The sequence below is a fragment of the Macaca mulatta genome, chromosome 11, assembly GCF_049350105.2.
Source record: "Macaca mulatta isolate MMU2019108-1 chromosome 11, T2T-MMU8v2.0, whole genome shotgun sequence".
Taxonomy (NCBI): Eukaryota; Metazoa; Chordata; class Mammalia; order Primates; family Cercopithecidae; genus Macaca; species Macaca mulatta.
In genome coordinates, this window is record NC_133416.1 from 47,374,805 (window position 1) to 47,397,700 (window position 22,896).

Below are 22,896 nucleotides of genomic sequence, written 5' to 3' on the forward strand. Positions count from 1 at the left end.
GTAGCATCTTAATAAGGAATTTCTAAACTTATTCCACTATCTTCAGGAACAAGATAAAGAGACATACAATCATACTACTATTTAATATTTTCTGGTTATTAATAAATTGGATTATGTAGGAATTGAAAGCATAGAATTTGAAACAGAAAATATTAAACTATTTCTATTTACAGATGGCATAATAGTGTACCTGCAGAACCCTAGAGAATCAATGGAAAAGCTTTAAGCAGTAAGATAATTTAATAAGGTACCAAGACACAAGATTAATCTATAAAAATTAAGTCTACATAAATACAAATAACAAGTTAAAATATATATTTGAAGGGCAAAGTCCAATTTATATAAACTACAAATAAGATAAATTACCCTGGAATAATCCAAACAAGATAAAACTTACATGAGGAAAACATTAAAACTCTACTTAAAGACACAAAAGCAGTTTTGACCAAATGGAAAGGCAATATGTATCAGTGTGCACAAGACCCCTTCAAGTTTTGGGACTCGCTAGAAGGACTCACAAGACTCAACATAGAATCATACTCATGGCTGTGATTTATTGTCAAGCAAAATCAGCAAAGGGAAAAAGTGCATAAAGCAAATCAAAAACTAGAATAATAGAAGATGCGAATTCAATTACAGAGAACAAGAACTATAAGTGATTCTTAACCCTCTGAGAAAATGATCAACTTCACACAAGAAAAATGTAAACCAAAACTACACTGAGATACCATTTCTCACTTTTTAGATTGGCAGAAATCCAAAAGTGTGACAACAGCCCTGTTGACAGTTCTGGAAAGAAACAGGTGGTGCTCTGCGCATTGCTGGTGGGAGCACAAAATGTTACAGCTCCAACGAGAGTAACTTGGCAAAATCTAACAGAATTACAGACTTGTTTATCCTTTGACCCAGAAATCCCACTTTTAGTACTCCTGAAGCTAGGCAACCAAAATATAAAATAACATACATAAACTTTTCATACTGGCATTTTTTTAATAGAAAGAGCCTGGAAACAACTCATCAAATACACATTGAATAAAAGATGACAAAAAGCAGCACTAGGCCATCGTAATAGAAGAGTGAGAAAGATCTCTATGTACTGATCTAGTTATTTCCAGAATTTATTGTAAAGGAAAAAAAGAAATCAGAATTGTATATACCATTTATACCTTTATGAAAAAAGAGGGGTGTGTGTATGTATGTGTACATATATGTATATATGTTTTGTAAGGATATGAATTATATATACATATGCAAATATGCATACAAAAAACACAGAAGATAAACTAAAAACTAGTGAAAGTCATTACTTATAGGGAATAAACCAAAACAGCAGAATTTTGAGTTCTCAGAGTATTCTTTTAGATAGAATTTTGGCTTTTGAAAAGGAAAATGTCATATGTATTTTTAAAAACACAATTAAATCAAAATAAAAAAAGCAAACCCTAAAACTGAAAACCAACCAAAACAAGTGAACCTAATTGAATATCAAATTATAATCACATGGAGAAAATAATTATTTCACATGACTTTAAAACACAGTAATCAGACAGTATATGCTAGTGTCATGTATTTTAATGGCAAAAAGACTGCTAGGAAATTTTAAACTTCATTCAGTAATTTTCTTCTCAGTAGTTATATGAGTGTTCTCACTTTGAAATGGTTTTTTATATATTACAGAATAAAACAATTAGTAGTTATATAAGTGTTATTAGAAATCAAGATTTTAAATGTAAGAGAAAAGAAATACAATAATTAAATCAGGGCTGGACAAAGTGCTCACGCCTGTGATCCCAGTACTTTGGGAGGCTGAGGCCAGCAGACTGCTTGAGCCCTGGAGCTTAAGAGCAGCCTGGGCAACATAGTGAGACCCCCATCTCTACAAAATAAAAAATACAAAAGATTAACTACACATGGTGGCACATGCCTGTATCCTAGCTACTTGGGAGGTTGAAGTGGAAAATCACCTGAGCCCAGAAGTCGAGGCTGTAATGAGCAGTGATTGCACCACTGCACTCCACCTTGGGAGAAGGAGTGAGATCCTGTCTCAAAAAAAAAAAAAAAAAGAAAAAAAGAGATCAAATAAGTAAATTTCTGTAATGTTCCATTTGAGTGGGAAATATAAACTTACGATCTATATATCATTTATATAAATCTAAATATATGATATATATAGAAAATGTATATTTTTGTATACTAGAAATATATACAAACATCACAAATATGTGTGATATACCTAAATATAGGTATAAATATATATACTTCTAACATATGGAAATATATGTCTTCCAATATGATACATTTATTATCTATATATTTATTAATCTTTGTATCTTCCACCTCTGGCCACTGAAATGGCCTAAAAGCAGTGGTACCCTAACAGTAGTGTGCACCCCTTGTCAGCTAGTTTGCAGTCATAAATTTCTGTGTTCACTCTTGCTTGGAAAAATGGTTAATTCCAGGTCTTGGACAAGAAAAGTACAAGGTAGGCTTGGGACTTCTTGAGCCAGAAAATGAGGAAGCATTCAAGGACTAAGGGAGCTCTGCCTAAATGACAAGGGCACTAAACTGCATGAGTTTTTGTTGACCAAATTTGGAGAATTTTGAGCACTGAAAAAATAATTATTTGTAATAGATTGAGACCTGTTGATAATATTGAAACATACATACCCCCAATGATAATTAATAAAAAGAAACCACCACAGCAACATTTGATAATGTTGGTGGTGACTATCATGTCGAGTCCTTATTCTGGAGATTGGTAATTAAAGAGAAAAATTAATCAATTATCACCTATTTTTATTAGAAACTATGGATCAAGATATTCAAATAGTTCCAGTTGATCTGAGAAATCTATTTAAAGAAAAATTCCAACTAATAAATGTTGAAAAAAGACACAATTGGAAAAATCGCTGTTTTGAAACCATGAATAAAATAGACAAGGAGCATAAATAAATGCTGAAAACATTGGGTGAAAGATTGACTAGGACTTGGATGTTTGCCTGATGTCAAAGTATCACCCAACAGATTACTTGCTAATTGCAGAATCGAAAAATGCTTTATACTGGAGAGTTCTGGCTGTCACCACCTAAACCTACTGATCAAACATAGCATCACTGATAGTGGGGGCTTGATGTTATGTGTCTCCTTTTGTGATCCTAGAAATTATTCCTGCCCAAAATGATGAACCTGAAACGAATCAAGTTCTTATATCCCTTTCTAGATATTCTAAATTTAGCTCTTATCCATGATGTCAATTAACTTATTCTTTTATCCTCTGGATGCTCTGCAAACTGAAAATGAATATAAGAGTTTAATTGCAATACAAGACCAACCTTTTCAATGTTATAAAATAGAATTAGAATTTCTGCTGGGAGAGATAGGGAATTTACATTTTTAATAGGCTCACCAGATGATTCTTACACACATTAATGTTGAAGAATTACTACATTCCATATTCTTAAGCAGAGAAGGTATTTGTGATGAAGAATATTGACCTGTTAATTGGGTAAAGAGGAAACAATTGCAATATTTTAGGTAGGAGGAAGGAAGACATGAATTTGGGTGGTGGAAGCAGCCATAGAAACATCATTCATAAATAATGAAGTTGAGTTTAAAAATTTTTTCATATTACTTTTATCCTCCTCTTTCTCCTCCTTCTCTTCCTCCTCATCCTCCCTCTTCTTCAAAACAAAACAAAGCAAAACAAAACAAAACAAAACAGGAACAACCAGAATATCGGGTGAATTGACTACACTGGCAGGAAGAATGACTGGGATGCCAGGCAGTGAGTTGGGATTTCGTATTGAGTAAATAGCTAAATAATCACAGAAGCTTATTCATTCAAATCAATTGCATTGATCAGAAACAAAGCTATTGAAATACTCAGACAAAAGGATGAATAATGGGGATGTCTAAGAATATTTAACAATTGCCTTAATTTCCTAGAAACTTTGGAAATTAATGTAATCCTAGCTGCCTTTGTATGTTGACCAGGTTCAACAGAAGGGTCCGTGGAAGCCACCACCAGAGCAGGCAGTGGAAACACAGCTGGAACATCAGGTACTAGGGCCACTGGTCCTGGAAACACAGCAGGTAAGACAAAGCACATCTTGTTGTCAGAGCAATGGTCAAACACAAAGGTCTTATATATAATTAGTGCAAGTCCAAGTGAGTTTTTAAAAAACAAGTTAATTTTAAGAGAATGAGGAAAATTCTAGCAATAATAAGTTTAATAATGAAATTTTGTCAAAAAGCATTTGCAGCAATCTATAGGCAGAACCTCGTTATTTTTCAAATTGGACACAATTGGAAGATCAGATACTACAACCTCTTTAGCCTCCCGTGAAGTCGCATTTGAAATATTATTTATATCTAAAGTTATGTTTAATTAGCAGAAGTGTGAGCTCTGATATCAAAATTTAATTTATCAAGAGATTATGAAGAATTTAGTACTTGTAAACAGATACATGCAAATGTTACCGGAAAGTGCGGGAATCCTGATGCAGTACATTCTTAGAGAGGAGTGGAAAACAGTTCTGAGCTTGTGGGGTTGAAAAAATAGTAGTAGCAGGGTTTATTTAAATATGTAGTGCACTCTGAAACACAAGACAGAGTGGACTGCTTGAAAGAATGAGCCAGCAGCAGCTAGTGCTGGGGGACTGCTTTTATGAGAATCTTACCTGATTATTCATGAAGGGGCGTGAGGGGGGTGTTACTTGCATGCATGTTTCAAGATGTCCTTTTCGGTGCCCATGCTCTGTTGTTGTACATGCCAGTACACACACTGCATGTCTCATTAGCATTTAAAATCTCCACCCAGGGATGTGCTTTTTACTATTATAATGAGCAAAAGTCTACTCCAGGACAATTTTTTGGAGGAGTGTGTGTGCTCGTCAGGAGGGAAAATCCCTAACCTGATTATCTCCAGCTAGGGCCTGGTAAGTCCCCTTCAAGGCAAGAGGAGCTCAACCACAAGGCCAGAAGTAGCCAGTGTAGCTGTTGTCTTTTTGCTGCCTGTCAATGGGTGGCACTGACTATGAGGTGACAGCATCTCCAGGACTTGTTTTCCCAGGGGGTTCCCTTGCCTGCTCGTTTCTGGCTATCTGCCTACCTTAACACAAGCCATTGTATTTTGACGAGACAATATTTATTGAGAGCTTAGTAATGTGTTAGGTACCAGAAGATGCTCTTATACTTACAAAGCTTAGAATTTTTTAGAAGAAAGTAATATTTAAACACATGCAAAAAGCAAAAAGTTAAGGAATATAGCAATGGGTAAATGGTGCAGTTTGGAGAAGAATTTACTCTGGAATTATAACTTGTAGGTAATTCTAGAAAGAGGCACATTCAGTGTCAAAGGCAAACAAGGATTGTGATGGTGTAATAGTGCCTTATCAGATTAACATGTATACCCTTCCTGAGCAAGAAGTCCTAATATCACTAAACTGTGTAAATATTATGAGTATAAATATGCTGGAAGAGATTTCCAAGTTGTTTCAGGTCACAGTGATTGAATAAAAGTGAGTTTCTTAAACTGTTTGTTTTCTCTGAAAGTCTCAGGCACACCTGTGGTATCACCTGGAGCAACTCCTGGAGCTCCAGGTAGCAGCACCCCTGGGGAAGCAGGCACTGGGGCCACCAGTTTTGGAAAATCAGGCAAGTCTGGACGTGACTCCTTAACAGTTCTCAATCCTACCTTCCTCAGCAGTGTGTGATGTGGACTATTGGTCAGGCTATAACCGACATTAAATGTCAGAACAAAGGGAAAGCGTAGAGAAGATGCCGTTAATCCACTATACTTTAGAAATCTCAGTTCTGTGCTATCAGCATGGAGTAGGGACCAGTATATTTGCAGCAGTGAGCCTGAACCATTGTTGTTGATAACCAGGGACCCCGACAGTATCTGCTGCTTCAACTACCAGTAGCCCTGTGAATAAACACACCACTGCAGCCTCAGCCACAGCAGTGACAATCTCTGGAAGCAAACCAGGTAGGTAAAATGGGGGACCCAGCACTTGCCAAGGGGCAATATGGGATGTTCGTGTAATACTGTTCCTCAGAATCAATGTCATGCTGTTAAGCAAGTAAATCACTTAAGCTCTGTAACCTCTGTTTTCTTATCTGTAAAATATGGGTCAAAGTGATCTACTTTGTGAGCTTGGGATGAGGAGCCAAGGAAATAATGAATAGTGTACATCAAAGTATGTTTTTTAAATGTGGAAAGGATCATTATTTTTATCGATACAGAAAACTGAAGATTTCTGTAATTTTTAGGTGGAAGTTAATTTAAGTGAGAATTGGTTATCTCATAGCTTAAGAAATTCTGTGAATGTGTCCTTTCCATTTCTGCCATTGCCACAGGTACACCTGGAACACCGGGTGGTACGACTAGTGGAGGTGAAATTACATCTGGGCGGTCCAGCAGTGGTACCACCACAGGCTCTTCAAATACACCAGGTGAGATTCGCAAAGCACTAAAAGGTCACAAAAATGGGAGTCAATGTAGAAACTTGTTTATAAAAAGCTTATTCAGTAGGGCATTAATTCTGTTGAAAATCTTTCCTGCTTGAAACTTAGAGCACTGTTATTTAAATATTCTGTGAATCCATTAAAGATGTTGCCATTGCATGCTTTGTTATTCAGTATTTATGCACTATGGAGGTATCAATTAGTGCATTATCTCAAATCACAGATAATAAAAATGATCTGATAGTTTAGATATTTTCCATTATTAAACTAAACTAGTGCAGCATTTTAAATCTGATGTTGTCACATGGCCAATTTAGAAACCACTGGAATGTTACTTGATAAAACCATAATGGAGTTAAATTAGAAAAAAAAAAAAAGCAATAGTGACCCTCTAACACTATCTCACGGTTGGTCCATAATTGTTGTTTTTGAGTTAAGGGCTTCTTAGGGTGTATTTGTTCATTTAGTTACAATTTCATTGTCTAAGTTCTGCATTTTTCCACACAAAATAACTTATGCAACAAGCTAACATAATTCAATATAGGCTAACAGTAATAAATAATTACAAAATAATATGCTAGTTATTTTTGCAAATCATTGATTATATGATTTTCCCATAATACAAATATTTAAGAGTTCAATAAATTCTCTGCCACGAATAATATAATATGCTGTTGGGCATTAAAAGATTGTCTTAGATCAGCAGATTATTCAAATTTCAAACTAGAATTCTTTTTTTGCAATCTTTTGCAAAACCCCACTGTCTTTAGTATTAGAAATTATTGTGGTTTAAAGTATTAGCATATTTTCCCATATGTTCTTTATTGAACAGAGATCTAGAACCTTAATGAACAGCTTTCCCCATTTCTAAGAACAATTTAGAAAGTAACACTGCCTTCTGAATTGTTTAAAAATTCAGAAATCAGTTTTCTTCCTAAAACCTCTACACGTGCGTTTTTAAAAAGTCTTCTTTTCTAGAATTTGCAAGTAGGGCATGTCTATAACTCATTTTTTCAAAGCTGACTTGCTGAGGAAATATGTAAGCTATACAGTGGGTGTTGCAGATCCCTTGCTAAACAATGTTTGTGTCTCATAAGACTTAACTTGTTTGAAATGACTAAAGAGATACATTACCAATCAATTTATTTATTTATATTTAAATACTTCTCAGAAAATAAGCCAAAAAATGCCTGAAAAATATAATTAGTAGGATAAAATATTAGTAGATAAAGCCACTTATATCTTAGTTTCTGCTGGATATATTTAATACAATATTATTTGTAATGTAAACATATGAAGCAGTCATTAACCATTATATAATATCATGTATAAGTTATCTTAATCTGTTTTAACAAAGGTAAAAATGATCATCAGGAAACAACTGTATAAAGTATAAAATGCACAAATGTTTTCACACGTATTAACTTACTTAAATCTTACAGACACCCTATGCAGTCAATAATATATTAGTAATTATTTACATTTTATCTAGGAAAACTCCATGTGTTTACCTCAAAGTCACAGGATGAGTATGTTGTTAGGCCAAGTCAGGGCCTGGATTGTTGATTCTTCATCCAGTCATTATCTTTTACTAGACAGACCACCAACATGGTAGATTTCGGTTAAAACTGGAGGAAGATCTTGTCACATTGCCTATCTTTGTTTACAGTTGTGTTCCTAGTGCCTAGCTCAGTTTCTGTTTGGCTACTTGATAAGTATCTGGTGGATATCTGGTAAATAATTCAATAAGTGAATAGTAATTCCCAGTCTGGTAAAGGATAGAGAGGTTTTATTCTCATCAATGAGGTAAAATAACAGGTCGTATGGAAGGGAACCTTCTGGAAGGATTGGAGCCATCAAGGGTTAGTGAACTCTTTTCTGCTCTACCCAAGTAGTTGAGTTTTGCTGGAAACATGTACCCATACACACACAGACACACCGCTGTGCAGATCCATGTCTCCACAGATCCAAGGTTTCCATCTTTATCTGGTTCTTTAGTGGTATTCTTGATATATTAGGATCTTCAGAACCAGAGCCTTCTGGGTGATACTGGATTTCCCTTTATGCGCACACCTGTTCTCTGAGTCTTCCCCATATTAGAAAATGTTACCATCACTGACTCAATTCACTCAGGTAAAAATATTATAGTCATCCTTGATGGTTCTCTTTTTTTTTTTTTGTACCTCCCATATCTAAACAAGGCCTGTTAATGCTACTTCCAATACATATCCTGACCCTATCCACTATTCTCAGTCTCTTTTATCACAATTTTAACCCAAGCCACTCATAAATTATCTGAACTTCTGAAATTACCTCATAATTGTTCTTCTTAATTCTATAATGCACCCCTGCCATGTATTTTCTACAAAGTGTAAAGAGGGATTTTAAATGTATATCAATTCTATGCTATTTCTCCCCTGTTTAAAATTATAGCCCCTTGCATTTAGAAAAATCTTCAATCTCCCTCCCTGATTCATAAACATTTCACTTGCTCCTATATATCTGACCTTAACTTATAATATTCCCCACCTCAGCTCCCATTATCCAGCTATACTCAACTTCTAGCTCTGCTTTTCTAGCAAGCATAGCTCCATTAGACTTATGACCTTTGTACTGGCTGTTACCTCTGCCTGGAACGCCATTCGCCTAGAGCTTCACTAGTAAGTTGCTTCTTGTTATCAGACTTCAAAATAAAGAGCATCTTCTCAGAGAAGCCTTTTACTATCCAGACAGTCTAAAATAGAATATTCCATTTGCTTAGTATCAATTCACTTTATATTAATGCTCTGAAGCTTTTCTTGTTTGTGAATTTGGTTATTGGTTGGCTAGTTATTTTATTTATGTCTACCTCTCTCTTCCCACTAGAATGTCCCATGGAGCAGAGAACCATTTATCTGCATCCCCTTAGAACAGCAACTTAATCTTGCTTTAGTTTCTATTTTATAAAAAAGTAATACTATGTATCTCATAGAATTATTCAAATGGTAAAGTGAGGTGATACTTATAAGTTGCTGACAACTTCTTTGACACACAATAGGGATATTGGATAAATTATTTTTATGAAAATAAACAAACAGAAAGAAGTTATGCTAGAGCTGGCACAGTGAAGATCACTGTGGTCCCAGGTACTCAGGAAGATTACTTGAACCCAGGAGTTTGTGATCAGCCTGGGCAACAAAGTGAGACTCTTTTTGTTAAAAGAAGTTACAATGTAGCAAAAAGAAAAGTATGAAATAATATGGTGGTTATGGAGATGAAGAGGTATAAAAGCTGTACTAGAGAAACAAAGCCACACGAGTCTTAAAGGTTAACCAAGGACCAAGATAGCTATTAACATCATTCTGTTTTGACTATGTGTTTGTGACAGGGGCAACTGGATCATCAACTGGGGAGACAGAGACAACTAGACCATCAGCTAAATTAACAGGGAATTATGGACAATCATCTGAAATACCAGGGACAACTAAATCATCATCTGATGTTTCAGGGACATTGGGGCCATCAGATATAACATCTGGACCATCAGTTGCAGTGACAAGGACTTCTGAACAATCGTCAGGAGTCACAGAGACATCTGAACTATCACTTGGAGTATCAGGGACAACTGGGCCATTAGCTGAAATATCAGGGACAACCAGACCATTAGTTTCAGGATTAAGGACAACTGTATCATTAGCTGGAGGATCAGGGACAACTGGACCTTCATCAAGAGAATCAGTGACAACTAGACCATTAGCTGAAGGTTTAGGGACAAGTGGACAATCGTTTACAGGATCAAGAACACCTGGATTATCAGCTACAGAACTAGGTACAACTGTGTCTTTTACTGGAGGATTAGGTACAAGTAGATCATCTGCTAGAGAAATAGGGACAACTGGACCATCAGCTGATGGGTCAGGACTATTTGTTGTGAGATCAGGGACAACTAGATTATCAGCTGGAGTGACAAGAGCAACTGAAACATCACCTGGAGTGACAGGAACAACTACACGATCAGTTGAAGACTCCAGAACAACTGGACCATCTGTTCTAGTGACAGGAACAACTGGACAATCAGGCCAAGGATCAGAGACAACCGGAAAATCTATTATAGAATCAGGATCAGGGACAAATGGACCAACATCTGCAGGATTAGGAACAACTGCACCATCAGCCAGAAGATCAGGTACCACAAGACCATCAGTTGGAGGAACTGGGACAACTGGACAATCAGGTGCAGAATCAGGAACAACTGAACCATCAGCTAGAGTGACAGATGTAACTGGAACATCAGCAACATCAGCTGAAGTATCAGGAAGAATTGAACCATCAGCTACAGGATCAGGTACAAGTAGACCACTAGATGAAACAGCAGGTACAACTGTACCATCAGTGGAAGGATCAGAGGCAACTGGACCATCTGTCATTGGATCAGAAACAACCAGACTATCAGTTAGAGGATCAGGGACAACTGGAACTTCATCTGGAGGTTCAGGTGCAACAAGATCATCGGGTGGAGGAATGGGGACAACTGGACAATCAACTGCAAGATCAGAAACAACTGGACCACTTTTTGGATTGACAGAAACATTTGGACAATCCTCTACAGTGACTGGGACATCTTCAAATTCAGCTGGAGTAACAACATCTGAAGAATCACCTGGAGTGGCAATGACAACAGGACTATTGGTTGAAGGGTCAGCTACAACTCGACCACCTCTTTTAGAATCAGAGACCACTGAATCATCAGCTGGAGTGACAATGACATCTGGACAATCAGCCAGAGTGACTGGGGCAACTGGACCATCAGCTGGAGAGACGGGAACAACTGGACCATCAACTGAAGGATCAATTGCAACTGTACCATTTATTATTGGATCAGAAACAACTAGACCATTATATATAGGATCAGGGACAACTGGAACTTTATCTGGAGGTTCAAGTACAACAAGAACATCAGATGGAGCAACAGGGACAACCAGAAAATCAACTGCAAGATCAGAAACAACTGGACCCCTTTCTGGATTGACAGGAACATCTGGGCAATTGGCTGGAGTGACTGGGACATCTTCAAAATCAGCTGGAGTAACAGTGACATCTGAAAAATCAGCTGGAGTTGCAGCGACAACAGGATCATTTGTTGAAGGATCAGTCACAACTGGACCACTTCTTTTAGAATCAGAGACAACTAGATCATCAGGTAGAGTGACAGTGACATCTGGACAATCAGCCAGAGTGACTGAAACAGTTGGAGCATCAGCTGGAGTGATAGGAACAACTGGACCATCAACTGAAGGATCAGGGGCAACTGGACCATCCGTTGTGGGATCAGGAACAACTAGACCATTAGCTGGTGAATCAGGTACAACTGAATCATCAGTTGGAGTGACAGGGACAAGGCCATCATCAGGAGGATCAGGGACAACTGAGTCATCATCAAGAGAATCAGCAACAACTGGACCATCAGATGAAGGATCAGGAACAACTGGACTATCACCTGGAGTGACAGTGACATCTGGACAATCAGCTAGAAAGACTGGGACAACTGGAGCACCAGCTGGAGTTACAGAAACAACGAGATCATCTGTTGTCAAATCAGGGACAACTGGACCATCTGTTACAGGAACAAGGACAACTGTAACTTCATCTGGAGAATCAGGTACAACAAGATCATCAGGTGGAGAAACAGAGACAACTGGCCAATCAGCTGTAAAATCAGGGACAGCAGAATCATTTACTGGGTTGACAAGAACATCTAGGCAATCAGCTGGAATGACTGGGACATCTGCACAATCAGCTGGAGTGGCACTAACAGGTCATTTTGTTGAAGGATTAGTGACAACTGGTTCATCTACTGTAGGATTAGAGACAACTAGACCTTCAGCTGTAGGATCAGGAACAACTGGACCTCCTGTTGTAAAAGCACAGACAATTGGACCATCAGCTGGAGTAACAGTGACATCTGGACAATCAGCTAGAATGACTGGGGCAACTCGACCATCAGTAGGAGTGACAGGAACAACTGGACCAGCAAGTAAAGGATTAGGGACAATTAGACCATCTGTTGTAGGATTAGAGACTACTGAACCATTAGCTGAAGGATCAGGGACAACTGGATCACCTATTGTAGGAGAGACAACTGTACCATCAGCTAGAGTGAGAGTTACATCTGGATATTCAGATAGAGTGACTGGGGCAACTGAACCATTGGCTGGAGTAACAGGAACCACTAAACAATCTGTTGTAGGATCAGTGACAACTGGACCATCAGTTACAGGAGTAGAGACAACTGTAAAAACTTCATCTGGAGGATTAAGTACAACCACATCATCAGTTGGAGGAACAAGGACCACTGGACAATCACCTGAAATATCAGGGGCAACAGGACCATTTACTGGATTGACAGGGACATCTGCACAATCAGCTGGGGTGACAATGACATCTGTCCAATCAGCTGGAGTGGTAGTAACAACAGAACTAGATGTTGATGGCTCAGGGACAACTGGAAAATCTCTTGTAGGATCAGGAACAACTGGATTATCAGCTGAAGCTATAGGGACAACTGGACCATCAACTGAAGGATTAGAGAAAACTGGACCATCTATTACTGGATCAGGAACAACCATACCATTAGTTACAGAATCACGGACAACTGGAACTTCATCTGGAGGACAGGGTACAACGAGTCTATTAGTTAGAGGAACAGAGACAACTGGACAATCAGTTTCAGGATCAGCGACAACAGGGCCAGTTACGGGATTAACGGAAAACTCTGGTCCATCAGCTGGAGTGACAGTGACACCTAGACAATCACCTACAGTGACTCAGACAACTGGGTCATCAGCTGCAATATCAGGAACCACTGTACAATCTCTTACAGTATCAGGGACAGTTAGACCATCATCTGGACAAACAGAAAAAACCGGATCATCAGTTGAAGAATCAGGGACAGCTGAACCATCAGCTGTAAGGTCAGGGACTACTGGACCAACAGCTGGAGTGAAACATACAAATGGGCCATCATCAGGTGGAGTGACAGGGATAACTGGGTCATCACCTGGAGTGACGGGGATAACTGGATCATCTGCAAGATCAGGGACAAGTATCCCATCTGCTGGAAAAACAGGAACAACTAGAACATCAGTTGAAGAATCAAGGACAACTGGACCATCAGCTGGAATAACAGGTACAAATGGACTATCAGCTGGAGTGACAGGGATAACTGGATCATCACCTGGAGTGACAGGGATAACTGGATCATCTGCAAGATCAGGGACAAGTATCCCATCTGCTGGAAAAACAGGAACAACTAGAACATCAGTTGAAGAATCAAGGACAACTGGACCATCAGCTGGAATAACAGGTACAAATGGACTATCAGCTGGAGTGACAGGGACAACTGGATCATCACCTGGAGTGACAGGGATAACTGGACCATCAGCTGGCATGACAGGGACAACTGGACCATCAGCAGAAGTGACAGGAAAAACTGAACTATCAGCTGGAGTGATGGGGACAACTGGTCCATCAGCTGAAGTGACAGGGCTACCTGTAGTATCAACTGGGGTGACAGGGACAATTGGATCACCAGCTGGAGTGACAGGGACAACTGCAGTATCAGCTGGAGTAACAGGGACAACTGGACTATCAGCTGAAGCAACAGGGATAACTGGACTATCAGCTGGGGTGACAGGGACAACTGGACTATCTGCTGGTGTGACAGAGACAATTGGACTATCAACTGGGATGATAGGGACAATTGGATCATCAGCTGGAGTGGCAGGGACAAGAAGACTATCAGCTGAAGTGACAGGGACAACTGGACAGACAAATGGTGTGACAGGGTCAACTGGACTGTCACCTGGGGTGACAGGGACAACTGCACAGTCAGTTGAAGTGACAGGGACAATAGGACAATCTGTTGGGGTGACAGGGACAGCTAGATCATCAGCTGGAGTGACAGGGATAATTGGACTATCAGCTGGACTGACAGGGACAAGTGGACTATCAGCTGGGGTCACAGGGACAACTAGACAGTCAGCTAGTGTGACAGGGTCAACTGGACTATCAGCTGGGGTGACAGGGACAACTGGACAGTCAGCTGAAGTGACAGGGACAACTGAACAATCTGTTGGAGTGACAGGGACAACTAGATCATCAGCTGGAGTGACAGGGATAACTGGACTATCAGCTGGAGTGACAGGGACAAGTGGACTATCAGCTGGGGTGACAGGGATAACTGGGCTATCAGCTGGGGTGAGGGGGACAACTGGACAGTCAGGTGAAGTGACAGGGACAACTGGACAATCTGTTGGAGTGACAGGGACAGCCAGATCATCAGCTGGAGTGACAGGGACAATTGGATCATCAGCTGGAGTGACCGGGACAACTGTACTATCAGCTGAAGCGACGGAGACAACTGAACAATCTGTTGGAGTGACAGGGACAACTAGATCGTCAACTGGAGTGCCAGGGACAACGGGACTATCAGCTGAAGCGACAGGAACAACTGGACCATCAGCTGAGGTGACAGGGACAACCAGACTATCAGCTAGAGTGACAGGGACAACTGGACAATCTGTTGGAGTGACAGGGACAACTAGATCATCAATTGGAGTGACAGGGATAACTGGACTATCAACTGGAGTGACAGGGACAAGTGGACTATCAGCTGGGGTGACAGGGATAACTGGACTATCAGCTGGGGTAACGGGGACAACTGCAGTGACAGGGACAATTGGATCCCCAGTTGGAGTGACAGGGACAACTGGACTATCAGCTGAAGCAACAGGGACAACCAGACCATCAGCTGAAGTGACAGGGACAACTGGACAGACAAATGGTGTGACAGGGTCAACTGGACTGTCACCTGGGGTGACAGGGACAACTGCACAGTCAGTTGAAGTGACAGGGACAATAGGACAATCTGTTGGGGTGACAGGGACAACTAGATCATCAGCTGGAGTGACAGGGACAAGTGGACTATCAGCTGGGGTCACAGGGACAACTAGACAGTCAGCTGGTGTGACAGGGTCAACTGGACTATCAGCTGGGGTGACAGGGACAACTGGACAGTCAGCTGAAGTGACAGGGACAACTGAACAATCTGTTGGAGTGACAGGGACAACTAGATCATCAGCTGGAGTGACAGGGATAACTGGACTATCAGCTGGAGTGACAGGGACAAGTGGACTATCAGCTGGGGTGACAGGGATAACTGGGCTATCAGCTGGGGTGAGGGGGACAACTGGACAGTCAGGTGAAGTGACAGGGACAACTGGACAATCTGTTGGAGTGACAGGGACAGCCAGATCATCAGCTGGAGTGACAGGGACAATTGGATCACCAGCTGGAGTGACAGGGACAACTGAACTATCAGCTGAAGCGACGGAGACAACTGAACAATCTGTTGGAGTGACAGGGACAACTAGATCGTCAACTGGAGTGCCAGGGACAACTGGACTATCAGCTGAAGCGACAGGAACAACTGGACCATCAGCTGAGGTGACAGGGACAACCAGACTATCAGCTGGGGTGACAGGGATAACTGGACTATCAGCTGGGGTAACGGGGACAACTGCAGTGACAGGGACAATTGGATCCCCAGTTGGAGTGACAGGGACAACTGGACTATCAGCTGAAGCAACAGGGACAACCAGACCATCAGCTGAAGTGACAGGGACAACCAGACTATCAGCTGGGGTGACAGGGATAACTGGACTATCAGCTGGGGTGAAAGGGACAACTGGATCATTAGCTGTGGTGACAGAGATAACTGGATCATCAACTGGGGTGACAGGGAAAACTGGATTATCAGCTGGAGTGACAGGAAAAACTACAGTATCAGCTGGAGTAACAGGGACAACTAGACTATCAGCTAAAGCAACAGGGATAACTGGACTATCAGCTGGGGTGACAGGGACAACTGGACTATCTGCTGGGGTGACAGAGACAATTGGACTATCAACTGGGGTGACAGAGACAATTGGATCATCAACTGGAGTGACAGGGACAACTGGACAGTCAGCTGGTGTGACAGGATCAACTGGACAGGCAGCTGAAGTGACAGGGACAACTGGACAATCTATTGGAGTCACAGGGACAGCTAGATCATCAACTGGAGTGACAGGGATAACTGGACTATCAGCTGGACTGACAGGGACAAGTGGACTATCAGCTGTGGTGACAGGGATAACTGGACTATCAGTTGAAGTGACAGGGACGACTAGACTGTCAACTGGGGTGACAGGGAAAACTGGACAGTCAGCTGAAGTGACAGGGACAATAGGACAATCTGTTGGAGTAACAGGGACAGCTAGATCATCAGCTGGAGTGACAGGGATAACTGAACTATCAGCTGGAGTGACAGGGATAACTGGACTATCAGCTGGAGTGACAGGGACAAGTGGACTATCAGTGGGGGTGACAGGGATAACTGAATTATCAGCAGAAGGGACAGGGACAACTGGACTATCATCTGAAGAGACAGGGAAAACTGGATCATCAGCCGGAGTTACAGGAACAACTGGACCATCAGCAGAAGTGACAGGAGAAACTGGACTATCAGTTGGAGTGACGGGAACAACTGGCCCATCAGCTGAAGCGACAGGGCTACCTGTAGTATCAGCTGGTGTGACAGGGATAATTGGATCACCAGCTGGAGTGACAGGGACAACTCGGCTATCAGCTGTGGTGACAGGTATAAATGGACTATCAACTGAGGTGACAGGGACAACTGGACTATCAGCTGGGCTGACAGGGACAACTGGACTATCTGCTGGGGTGACAGAGAAAATTGGACTATCAACTGGGGTGACAGGCACAATTGTATCATCAGCTGGAGTGACAGGGACAACAAGACTGTCAGCTGGAATGACAGGGACAACTGGACAGTCAGCTGGTGTGACAGGGTCAACTGGACTATCAGCTGGGGTGACAGGGACAACTGGACACTCAGTTGAAGTGACAGGGACAACTGGACAATCTGTTGGGGTGACAGGGACAGCTAGATCATCAGCTGGAGTGACAGGGAAAACTGGACTATCAGCTGGACTGACAGGGACAAGTGGACTATCAGCTGTGGTGACAGGGAAAACTGGACTATCAGCTGAGGTGACAGGGACAACTGGATTATCAGCTAGGGTGACAGGGACAACTAGACAGTCAGTTGGTGTGACAAGGTCAACTGGACTATCAGCTGAGGTGACAGGGACAACTGGACAGTCAGCTGAATTGACAGGGACAACTGGACAATCTGTTGGAGTGACAGGGACAACTAGATCATCAACTGGAGTGACAGGGATAACTGGACTATCAGCTGTGGTGACAGGGAAAACTGGACTATCAGCTGAGGTGACAGGGACAACTGGATTATCAGCTAGGGTGACAGGGACAACTAGACAGTCAGTTGGTGTGACAAGGTCAACTGGACTATCAGCTGAGGTGACAGGGACAACTGGACAGTCAGCTGAAGTGACAGGGACAACTGGACAATCTGTTGGAGTGACAGGGACAACTAGATCATCAACTGGAGTGACAGGGATAACTGGACTATCAACTGGAGTGACAGGGACAAGTAGACTATCAGCTGGAGTGACAGGGACAACTGGACCATCAGCTGGGGTGGTGGGGACAACCGGACAGTCAGCTGAGGTGACAAGGACAACTGAACAATCAACTGCAGTGACAGGGACAATTGAATCACCAGTTGGAGTGACAGGGACAACTGGACTATCAGCTGAAGCAACAGGGACAACCAGACCATCAGCTGAGGTGACAGGGACAACTGAACTATCAGCTGGGGTGACAAGGGTAACTGGACCATCAGCAGAAGTGACAGGGACAACTGGACCATTGGCTGGAGTGACAGAGACAACTGAATTATCAGCAGAAGTGACACGGACAACTGGACTGTCAGCTGAGGTGACAGGGAAAACTGGATCATCAGCAAGAGTGACAGGAATAACTAGACCATCAGCAGAAGTGACAGGGAAAACTGGGCTATCAGCTGGAGTGATGGGGACAACTGGACCATCAGTTGAAGTGACAGGGACAACTGGATCATCAGCTGGAGTGACAGGGACAACTGGGCCATCAGCTGGAGTGACAGGGACAAGTGGACTATCAGCTTCAGTGGCAGGGACAACTGGCCCATCAGCTGAAGCAACAGGGCTACCTGTAGTATCAGCTGGGGTGACAGGGACAATTGGATCACCAGCTGGAGTGACAGGGACAACTCAGCTATCAGCTGTGGTGACAGGGATAACTGGACTATCAACTGAGGTGACAGGGACAACTGGACTATCAGCTGGGGTGACAGGGATAGCTGGACTCTCAGCTGGGGTGACAGGGATAACTGGACCATCAGCTGGAGTGACAGGGATAACTATAGTATCAGCTGGAGTAACAGGGACAACTGAACTATCAGGTGAAGTTTCAGGGATAACTGGACCATCAGCTGGGGTGACAAGGACAACTGGACTATCTGCTGGGGTGACAGGGATAACTGGACTATCAGCTGGGGTGACAGGGACAACTGAACAGTCAGCTGAAGTGACAGGGACAACTGGACAATCTGTTGGAGTGACAGGGACAACTAGATCATCAACTGGAGTGACAGGGACAAGTGGACTATTAGTTGGGGTGACAGGGATAACTGGACTACCAGCTGGGATGACAGGGACAACTGAACAATTAGCTGAAGTGACAGGGACAACTGGACAATCTGTTGGAGTGACAGGGAAAACTAGATCATCTACTGGAGTGACAGGGACAAGTGGACTATCAGCTGGGGTGACAGGGATAACTGGACTACCAGCTGGGGTTACAGGAACAACTGGACAGTCAGCTGAAGTGACAGGGACAACTGGACAATCTGTTGGAGTGACAGGGGCAACTAGATCATCAGTTGGAGTGACAGGGACAATTGGATCACCAGCTGGAGTGACAGGGGCAACTATTTCATCTGCAAGATTAGGGACAAGTATACCATTAACTGGAAAAACAGTAACAACTAGAACATCAATTGAAGAATCAATGACAACTGGACCATCAGCTGGAATAACAGGTACAAATGGACTATCAGCTGAAGCGACAGGGACAAATGAAATACCAGCTGGGGTGAGAGGAACAACTGGACAGTCAGCTGAAGTGACAGGGACAACTGGACAATCTGTTGGAGTGACAGGGGCAACTAGATCATCAGCTGGAGTGACAGGGACAATTGGATCATCAGCTGGAGTGACAGGGACAATTGGATCACCAGCTGGAGTGACAGGGACAACTCGGCTATCAGCTGTGGTGACAGGGATAACTGGACTATCAGCTGAGGTAACAGAGATAACTGGACTATCAACTGGGGTGACAGGGATAACTGGACCATCAGCTGGAGTGACAGGGACAACTACAGTATCAGCCGGAGTAACAGGGACAACTGGACTATCTGCTGGGGTGAGAGAGACAATTGGTCTATCAACTGGGGTGACAGGGACAATTGGATCATCAACTGGAGTGGCAGGGACAACAAGACTATCAGCTGGAGGGACAGGGACAACTGGACTGTCAGCTGAAGTGACAGGGACAACTGGCCAATCTGTTGAAGTGACAGGGACAGCTAGATCATCAGCTGGAGTGACAGGGATAACTGGATTATCAGCTGGACTGACAGGGACAAGTGGACTATCAGCTGTGGTGACAGGGATAACTGGACTATCGGCTGGGGTGACAGGGATAACTGGACCATCAGCTGGAGTGACAGGGGCAACTACAGTATCAGCTGGAGTAACAGGGACAACTGGACTATCAGATGAAGTGACAGGGATAACTGGACTATCAGCTAGAATGACAGGGACAACTGGACTATCTGCCGGGGTGACAGAGACAATTGGACTATCATCTGGGGTGACAAGGACAATTGGATCATCAGCTGTAGTGGCAGGGACAACAAGACTATCAGCTGGAGTGACAGGGACAACTGGACCATCAGCTGGTGTAACGGGGTCAGCTGGACTATCAGCTGGGGTGACAGGGACAACTGGACAGTCGGCTGAAGTGACAGGGACAACTGGACAATCTGTTGGAGTGACGGGGACAACTGGACTATCAGTTGGGGTGATGGGGACTACCAGATCATTAGCTGGGGTGACAGGGACAACTGGTTCATCTGCAAAATCTGAGACAAGTATACCATCAGCTGGAAAAACAGGAACAACCAGAACATCAGTTGAAGAATCAAGGACAACTAGACCATCCGCTGGAATAACAGGTACAAATGGACTATCAGCTGGAGTGACAGGGTCAACTGGACCATCAGCTGGAGTGACAGGGACAACTGGACTATCAGCTGGAGTGACAGGGACAACTGGACTATCAGCTGGAGTGATGGGGACAACTGGACTATCAGCTGGAGTGATGGGGACCACTGGACTATCAGTTGGAGTGACAGGGAAAACTGGACTATCAGCTGGAGTGACAGGGACAACTGGACCATCAGTTGGAGTGACAGGAATAACTGCACTATCAGCTGGAGTGACAGGGACAAGTGGACTATCAGCTGGAGTGACAGGGAAAACAGGGCTATCAGCTGGAGTAACAGGGAGAACTGGGCCTTCAGCTGAAGCAACAGGGAAAACTGGACTATCGGCTGGAGTGACAGGGATCACTGGACCATTTGCTGAAGTGACAGGGACAACTGGACTATCAGGTGGGGTGACAGGGACAACTGGTTCATCAGCCAGGGTGACAGGGACAACTGGATTATCTGCAAAATCTGGGACAAGTATACCATCAGCTGGAAAAACAGGAACAACCAGAACATCAGTTGAAGAATCAAGGACAACTAGACCATCAGCTGGAATAACAGGTACAAATGGACTATCAGCTGAAGTGACAGGGTCAACTGGACCATCAGCTGGAGTGATGGGGACAACTGGACCATCAGCTGGAGTGACAGTGACAACTGGACTATCAGCTGGAGTGACGGGGACCACTGGACCATCAGCTGGAGTGACGGGGACAACTGGACTATCAGCTGGGGTGACAGGGACTACCAGATCATTAGCTGGGGTGACAGGGACAACTGGATCATCTGCAAAATCTGGGACAAGTATACCATCAGCTGGAAAAACAGGAACAACCAGAACATCAGTTGAAGAATCAAGGACAACTAGACCATCAGCTGGAATAACAGGTACAAATGGACTATCAGCTGAAGTGACAGGGTCAACTGGACCATCAGCTGGAGTGACGGGGACAACTGGACCATCAGCTGGAGTGACGGTGACAACTGGACTATCAGCTGGAGTGACAGGGACCACTGGACCATCAGCTGGAGTGACGGGGACAACTGGACTATCAGCTGGGGTGACAGGGACTACCAGATCATTAGCTGGGGTGACAGGGACAACTGGATCATCTGCAAAATCTGGGACAAGTATACCATCAGCTGGAAAAACAGGAACAACCAGAACATCAGTTGAAGAATCAAGGACAACTAGACCATCAGCTGGAATAACAGGTACAAATGGACTATCAGCTGAAGTGACAGGGTCAACTGGACCATCAGCTGGAGTGACGGGGACAACTGGACCATCAGCTGGAGTGATGGTGACAACTGGACTATCAGCTGGAGTGATGGGGACCACTGGACCATCAGCTGGAGTGATGGGGACAACTGGACTATCAGCTGGGGTGACAGGGACTACCAGATCATTAGCTGAGGTGACAGGGACTACCAGATCATTAGCTGGGGTGACAGGGACAACTGGATCATCTGCAAAATCTGGGACAAGTATACCATCAGCTGGAAAAACAGGAACAACCAGAACATCAGTTGAAGAATCAAGGACAACTAGACCATCCGCTGGAATAACAGGTACAAATGGACTCTCAGGTCAAGTGACAGGGACAACTGGACCATCAGTTGGCACAACCACTGTAACAGGAAGAACAGGAGAGCCAGGAAGTGAGGTTACAGTCCCTGAAGGCAAGTCTAGTTAGCTAAAGATAGGTCATTTAATATGAACAACGTAATTTTTGGTCTTCCAGACTTGAATCTGTGTAAATTTATCACAATTAAATATGTTATTAAGAACTCAAATTGGTGAACAATGAGGGGGCTTTCCAGAATATTAGACTTTTTGGGTTTATGTTTTCATGGGAGCTACTGTAGGTGTTGGCAAGGGATGCACAGCTGGAGCACCAGACTCTGGGGCCACTACAGTTGGGAACCCAGCAGGCATGGCTCACCTGGGTACTCTGGTGTGGTTCAACATAAGCCTGGCTAAGACCTCCAATTATGATTGTAAGATGAATCAATTATGATTTAACCAATGACCTAAATTGGGGAGAAATGATTAAGAGATGACCTAGATTTATTGATATCTAAATTCGAATTTTACATAAGGGGCAGTAAGTTCATTATATTTACTAAGATGAACCATGTAAAGCTGA

General features: G+C 42.9%; 1 protein-coding gene across 11 annotated transcripts in view; it reads left to right on the plus strand.

Annotated features, from left to right (window-relative positions):
- Positions 1 to 22,896, plus strand: part of MUC19 (mucin 19, oligomeric) — a 176,289-nt gene that overhangs the window by 78,404 nt on the left and 74,989 nt on the right. For 10 of the 11 annotated variants that reach the window (XM_077953866.1, XM_077953872.1, XM_077953873.1 and 7 more), the window contains exons 10-14: positions 3,994 to 4,092; positions 5,554 to 5,655; positions 5,888 to 5,989; positions 6,361 to 6,456; positions 9,836 to 22,318. In XM_077953866.1, the coding sequence (XP_077809992.1) occupies positions 3,994 to 4,092; positions 5,554 to 5,655; positions 5,888 to 5,989; positions 6,361 to 6,456; positions 9,836 to 22,318 (12,882 nt within the window). The remainder of the gene's footprint in view (positions 1 to 3,993; positions 4,093 to 5,553; positions 5,656 to 5,887; positions 5,990 to 6,360; positions 6,457 to 9,835; positions 22,319 to 22,896) is intronic. The other variant, XM_077953878.1, reaches the window with a different exon arrangement.